General features: G+C 44.2%; 1 protein-coding gene across 6 annotated transcripts in view; it reads right to left on the bottom strand.

The window, feature by feature from the left end:
* Window positions 1-5,448: 5,448 nt before the first annotated feature.
* EIF4ENIF1 (eukaryotic translation initiation factor 4E nuclear import factor 1) overlaps window positions 5,449-7,327 on the bottom strand; it is a 44,943-nt gene continuing 43,064 nt past the window's right edge. For all 6 annotated transcript variants that reach the window (XM_060612635.3, XM_078435646.2, XM_078435647.1 and 3 more), the window contains 2 exons: window positions 6,786-6,950; window positions 5,449-6,202 (listed from right to left, as the gene is read on the bottom strand). In XM_060612635.3, coding sequence (XP_060468618.1) covers window positions 5,961-6,202; window positions 6,786-6,950 — 407 coding nt within the window. In that variant the 3' untranslated portion in view covers window positions 5,449-5,960. The remainder of the gene's footprint in view (window positions 6,203-6,785; window positions 6,951-7,327) is intronic.

Raw genomic sequence — 7,327 nt, 5'->3', positions numbered from 1 at the left:
TCAGTTTCTTCATGTAACATGGAGATGGTAATAGCACTTGTGTTCTAGAGTGGAGATTGTTAGTATTAAGGGAGATAGTACTTGTCAAATACTTAGCACGGTATCTGGCATGTAAGTGCTTAGTGAATGTTGGCTCTTATCATTGGTCTCTTTCCTTTACCTGAGCAGAGGTTTGTGTGTCCACATATGTGTATGTATGAAGGTGGGATGTTAGATGGAAAGGTGAGGTCAAGACTATTTAAGAGGGCACTAAGGGCATAATCAGAGGTTTTTCCTGGAAAGACAGGAATATAAAGGGATTTCCTTGAATATTGGGAAATTTATTGGCAAAAATTTTTGTGCAGTAGACTGGGTTAGTGAGAATAATGGCAAAGGGAAGGTGTGGGCATGTACGTACCGAGATTGACTTGCTCTGTGGAAGAAGAGAAGTCAAAGATTATTTCAGTATGGATTACAGGGGTGATAGAGAAGGGTAGTCCCTGAGAAAATTAGGAAGGGAAACAGATTTGCAGAAAGACAGTTTGATTTTAGGTGAAGTGAGCTAGAGCTTCTAACAGGTTGTGAGGGCTGAGGATGTGGGATTATCCATATACTCAGCCTTTTCCAGTGCTTGTTACTTATGCTACCTGAGTGACAGTTGTTTCCCTGATAGTTTTCCTGTCCCCAGACATAGGAGATAAGCCCCTCAGGCCTGGTGTCCCAGTCACTTTGCAGGATATAGACCTTGATATCCCTGGTGCATTCATGATAGAGGCCATACTCTAGAGCCTACCCCAATTCTTTAGAGAAACGTTGACTTTCTGAGCTGTGAGATTTCCAGCAAGGTTTGCTCTCCAACCAGAGCAAATACTGTGTTTCAGGGGAGTCCTCATGTTCAAATTCACATCATTGGGCAAGAATTTAGCATTGCTAAGATGTTGGGTAGGGGAGGTTGCTGAAATCCAGTTCATCCAGGGACTTCTGATGTGCTTTGAATAGGCCTTGCTTCCATCATTCAACATCCTCCCCTCCCTGCATCATTGGCCCCTTGATGCTTGAGGAGAACATTACCCTACCTTTTTCCTTTCTTTCTTTTTGGGCTCAGACTTGAGAGTTCTGGGAGAGGAGTATAGTTTTGTGTTAGAAATGCTGTCTGGGGTAGGGCTGCTAAGGAGAGGCATTCCCATAGTAAAGGCTTTCTCTTGAACTCCAAGACTACAGTGGTTTGGCTTTCAAAGCTTGAATTCCCTGTACAGTTACATACTCCATTTCTTTCCTGGTTTTAAAAAAAAAATATTTTTTTTTGTTGTTTATTTTTGAGAGGAGAGGCAGACTGCAAGCACAGGAGGGGCAGAGAGAGAGGGAGACACAGAATCCGAAGCAGGCTCTAGGCTCAGAGCTGTCAGCACAGAGCCCAATGCAGGGCCCAAACCCACGAGCCGTGAGCTCACGACCTGAGCTGAAGTTGGATGCTTAACCGACTGAGTCATCCAGGTGCCCCTTTAGTTTTTTTTTTTAACTTTGAGAGAACTTGTGTGTGTATGCCCGTGGGGGAGGTGTAGAGAGAGAGGGAGATAGCGAGAATCCCATGTGGGGCTTGAACTCATGAACCGTGAGACCATGACCTGAGCCATAGTCAAAAGTTGGACACTTAACTGACTGACCCACCCCGGCACCCCTTAAGTTTATTTAAACAATCTCTACATCCAATCTGGAGCTCGAACTCACAACCCTGAGATCGAGAGTCACATAACTCTAATGAGTGAGTCAGCCAGGCACCCCTTTCCTGATCTTTTTTATAGCACAGATAAGCAGACTAAGTGTCCTGTGCCTTTAATGTTAGAATGCGTTTAGTTGTATTTTACAGCAAATACTAACTAAACCAGCTGAAGTGGAAGGAAACTTGGTCTCTCACATAAGTTGTCTGGAACTCACTCAGATGGGCTCATAGCAGCTGTGATGCCATTGAGGATCCAGATTTTTTTATCAATCTACTCTGTCTACTGTAGTTTGGCTTTGCTGAGCAGCTGGCTCCCCTCACAATCACAGAATACGATTTACATTGATGCTTTACATCAGCATCCAGAGGATACTAAAGAGGGCTGGTTTTTATCTTTTTTGGGAAGCTATTTCCCAGAAACTGCCCAATTTGTCCTGTGTCTTACGGCCTAAATTGGGTCACATGCCTATTACACAGGGTTTGAGCCCACAGACCGTGAGATCATGACCTGAGCCAAAGTTGGACACTCAACCAACTGAGCCACCCAGGCACCCCGCCTATCCTTGAATCAGTTGTTGGTAAAGGACATAGAATTATTGAAGAATCAGAGTATACACCTGTAAGTTATCTTCATTCCTGGAGTTTGTGCTCTTCTCTTTCATTTACAAAGAAGTCAGTGGATCTGACTTCGGTTCAGTCTTAGAGTCTGGCTTATAAGGTATTCAACTATGTTTTGAAAAAGGGTTGGCTGTACTTGCCAATTTCTTCCCCCACTTCTCATTGCTTGCACTGACTTCCCAAGTACTGGCTGCTCAGCCGCTTCCTTTTGGAGGCACTGTTCTTTCCTCCTACCTGACCACTCTCCTTAACAGTAGGTCTTCCATGAGGTTCTTTGTGGCCTTCTTCTGTTTTGCATTGAGGAGGCCTTCCATATTCCTTAGCTCCTCTTAACCTTTTTTAAAATTTTTATTTTTGGGGCGCCTGGGTGGCTCAGTTGGTTAAAGCGCCAGATTTCGGCTCAGGTCATGATCTCACGGTTTGTGGGTTTGAGCTCCACGTTGGGCTCTGTGCTGACAGCTCAGAGCCTGGAGCCTGCTTCGGATTCTGTGTCTCCCTCTCTCTCTGCCCCTCCCCTGCTGGCATGCTCTCTCTCAAAAAATAAACATTAAAAAAAAAATAATTTGAAGAAGGCCACAAAGAACCTCATGGAAGACCTGTTAAGGAGAGTGGTCAGGTAGGAGGAAAGAACAGTGCCTCCAAAAGGAAGCGGTTGAGCAGCCAGTACTTGGGAAGTCAGTGCAAGCAATGAGAAGTGGGGGAAGAAATTGGCAAGTACAGCCAACCCTTTTTCAAAACATAGTTGAATACCTTATAAGCCAGGCTCTAAGACTGTCCTGTGTCTTACGGCCTAAATTGGGTCACATGCCTATTACACAGGGTTTGAACCCACAGACCGTGAGATCATGACCTGAGCCAAAGTTGGACACTCAACCAACTGAGCCACCCAGGCACCCCGCCTATCCTTGAATCAGTTGTTGGTAAAGGACATAGAATTATTGAAGAATCAGAGTATACACCTGTAAGTTATCTTCATTCCTGGAGTTTGTGCTCTTCTCTTTCATTTACAAAGAAGTCAGTGGATCTGACTTTGGTTTTTTAAAAGATTTTTGAGAGTGAGAGCACAAGTCGGGGAGGGGCAGAGAGGACAGAGGATCCGAAGTGGGCTCTGCACTGACAGCAGTGAGTCCAATGTGGGGCTTGAACTCACAAACTATGAGATCATGACCTGAGCCGAAGTAGGCCGCTCAACCTACTGAGCCACCAGGTGCCTCTTAACCGTTTTGTTTTTTAAGTATAGTTGACACACAATGTTACATTAGTTTCAGGTATACTACAGTGATCCAGAAAGTTTACATGTTATGCTATGCTCACAGTTGTAGCTGTCCCCATACAGCATCATTGCCTGTATTCCTTGTGCTATATGTTTTATTCCCATGACTTCATAACCTCTGTGTTGCACGTCCTTCTAATCCTGATTGCTTCTAATCTCATGCCTGCTAGACTTCCCAAAGTTGGTCCATTTAAGACCTCTCTCTTGTTAGCTTAGACATCACTTCCTTCTGCTCTAACCCTTTTATCAGGTTCTTAGCTCCTTAAAGACTGAATTAGCTTCCTGTTTTGCTTCTGCTCCCCCCACCCCAACACCAGAATAGTTTTGAAATCTGTAGGTCTACTTTGTAATGTGCTAGCGTTAGCAGCATTCCCTTATTTCCTTCTGGCTGTATCTTACCAATCAGTGGCTAATGGCTTTGCCGGTTGCTTGGTGCCTGTGTTCATTTTGATCCCTACCAGCTTCTAGCCTGAAGAGAAACCCTTACTGGCAGCTCCAGCTGAATTCTTCCCACCCTACTTCTACAACTCTTGGTTCAACACCAAGGGGAAAAGAAGTCAAAGAGGACAACACAGGAAAGGTAGAACTGGATTCAGGCATCTGTGTTCTCCCATTGTTACTTGAGACTGCTTTCTAGCTTACACCTGTGGCATTTGTAAGACTTCTAAACATAGGATCTATTTCTGAAGCTACGGCATCCCACTGAGTAAATCCCATGGGGGTTTGGGGAACAGGAGGATTAATGAAATACTTCCTAGGAAGACTTCATGCTCAATCCACAAAGCTAGGTTTAAGGCAACCTGGTTTTTTATATTCCTGGAAGTGATAGGGTGGACAGCTCCAGGTTTATAGGCAATGCGCCTAACACTGAAGACTCAGGCTGTTTTTTACCCTTGCAGTCAAAATCCAACTACCTAGCCCTTCACCTGTGAATCCAAGAACAGCCTCATTATTTGACCCTCTAGCATGAAGTCAAAGTAGTTTGATGGCCCTAAACAAGTACTGAGAACTAGGGCAAATTAACTTGAGAAATAAGTTACCACCTCAGATCACTAGGACTGAAAAACCTTCAGTCAGGAAAGGGGACTCAAGACCATAGCTATAGTATTCTTGTAGAATCCTGTTCTCTAATGCTATGCATATAGTTAAGGTGAATAAAAATAATTGTGAGCTGAGGAATGAGATACAAAACACAAGACGACTGCATCAGTCTTAAGGATAGTTTAGTATGGAAAAAGAATGGGTTGAATGAGAACTAGGAAGCCCTATTTTTCTTTATAGGTGACTTTGAGCTGGAGAACAGGATGCCAACAGACTATTCAGTTCTGCCCTAGTAAATGTGGATTTGTTTGGGAAAAGCTACCATATGCATGATTACCCAATAAATTGTTTTCACTAGGTGGTTTTAATCTAAGATATTACACATTATAATCTGGTGTTAACCACAAGGCTTTCTATAGGGCCATTACAGCCTAAGCTGTCCCATTAGAGTCTTCAAGGCCCAGAAAATGTGGACAATGTTTCATCCTCCTAAATGAGATCGAGCTCAATTCTGAGTTTTAAAGGAAAATTAAGGGGCACCTAGGTGGCTCAGTCAGTTAAGGGTCCGACTTCAGCTCAGGTCATGATCTCGTGGTCTGTGAGTTTGAGCCCTGTGTTGGGCTTTGTGCTGACAGCTCAGAGCCTGGAGCCTGCTTCAGATTCTGTGTTTCTCTCTGTCCCTCCCCTGCTCACACTCTCTCAAAAATAAACCTAAAAATTAAAACTTCAGGTTCCCTAAGGGAACCTACTGAACCTCATAGGTCAGCTGGTGGTAAATGAGAAGGAATGAATTAAGAAACACAACAGTGTCATTCACTTCATTCACACACTTAGCATATGCAACTTTAATCAACCAAAAGAAAAAGTCCCAAATGTACAAGTGAAAAAAATCCAAACTGTTGACACAGGCTTAACTAATACCAGCTACTTTTATATACAGCTGTATAAGTTCAAAAAAGCTATCCTATATGTATATACAAAAGTTGTTTATACACAAGTCTGTACATAGGGTCTATACATTTATTTCCTTAGAACCCTTAGGTGCCACCTCTTGGTGAAGACACCAACACTTCATTCACATATCTTACAAAAGAAAAGACTATTTCCAGGACTGACAACACTGTGCATCCTATATTCAGACCATGTAGGCTCCATTCAATTGGTTAAGATCCTTCTGTCAATGCAGACCACACCAGGTGCCTGGGCTTCCCTAAACAGCTTTGCACAGAATGCTCCAAAGTAAAAGCCTGTAAATCAACCCAAGATGAAGCAGAATCCTGATGAGGGTACCACCGTAGGTCCAGGCATAGGTGAGCCTGCCTGCCCTGTTCATTGTCGGTATTCCAATTCATCTACACTGATGACTTTGGCAGGCATGGAGGGTAGGGGCTGCTGTAGCACATCTGAGCCAAACCACTTGGCAAGGCCCACTGGGGAGCTGCTCCTCTGGCTGGGGCGGTGCTCCAGCTGAGAGTGCATGTGAGGCAGGCCTGATCGGGTGGGCACATTCTGAGGGTTTGTCTGAACGCTGACACCTGCTGCCTGGGAACCAGAGCCTGGGGGATGAAGAACTATGGGGATAAGAAAGAAGGGTTATCACTCAGCATGTAGGGGAAAGTAGTTCTGTATCAGAACTTGCCTTACTCAAATCCTATTCATAAAACTACAAATAGAATTCTTTACCAGAGGATTTATTATAGGGCTTAACTCCTTTGCAAAATACAAGACAGTACCTTGGAAAGCAGGGCTATTCAGAAGTCATCCACATTGAGAAGCCATCCTAAATGGCACGTCCACTACTTCCCAGGACAAGCAATCATATCATAAAAGTACTAACATTAGATGGGGAGAAGGCATCTACTCTGTACAGTCCCTGTGCTGAACCTCTGTCAGGATTCTCAGCCTCCTCTCTTCAAGAGGCAAAGGACAAAAATGCCAGAGCATCATCAGCTCTCCCATTGTCTTTACAGGGACAGGAGTTCCAAATCCCACAGAAGTGGGTTCGTATTCTCTGATTATCCCCTTATCCTGATCTTGCTAGGATAAATTTAAAGAATGAACTGTGTTAATTCATCCCCTCCACTGGAAACTGGTCCAAAAGCTTTAAGCCTATTCAGCCCATCCCCAGCTCCCCTGGCCCATTCCTGAACCTACCTGAGCGCTGTAGCTGCTGTTGCATCATTGCCAGATGCAGAGGTGTCCCAGGACGAGGGTTTAGGAGAGGGTGACTAGCTGCAGGTAAAGGGTAGAAGGGTTGACCCAGGATTGGGCCTGATATTCCCTGTAAATGAGCCAGGTCCATCCCAGGAGGAAGCACACCTGTTGGACAGGGGGAAAAAAAGTGATGAGAAGTAATCTACCTGGAAATTTTCAAGCTTTGCTGATCTACAAGTTTAACAATGAACAGTGCTTAAGTTAGGTTCTTAATCTTTTAATGGACTAAGGGATAGACTGGATTGGACCCACTGCCCACCAGTTAGATGGAAAAATCTAGCAACATCTTTTTTTTTTTTTTTAAATTTTTTTTTTTAACATTTATTTATTTTTGAGACAGAGAGAGACAGAGCATGAACAGGGGAGGGGCAGAGAGAGAGGGAGACACAGAATCTGAAACAGGCTCCAGGCTCTGAGCTGTCAGCACAGAGCCCGATGCGGGGCTTGAACTCACAGACCGTGAGATCATGACCTGAGCCGAA

The sequence above is a fragment of the Panthera onca genome, chromosome D3 (assembly GCF_046562875.1).
Source record: "Panthera onca isolate mPanOnc1 chromosome D3, mPanOnc1 haplotype 2, whole genome shotgun sequence".
Classification (NCBI taxonomy): domain Eukaryota; kingdom Metazoa; phylum Chordata; class Mammalia; order Carnivora; family Felidae; genus Panthera; species Panthera onca.
This window is presented reverse-complemented; position numbering and strand designations above follow the sequence as displayed.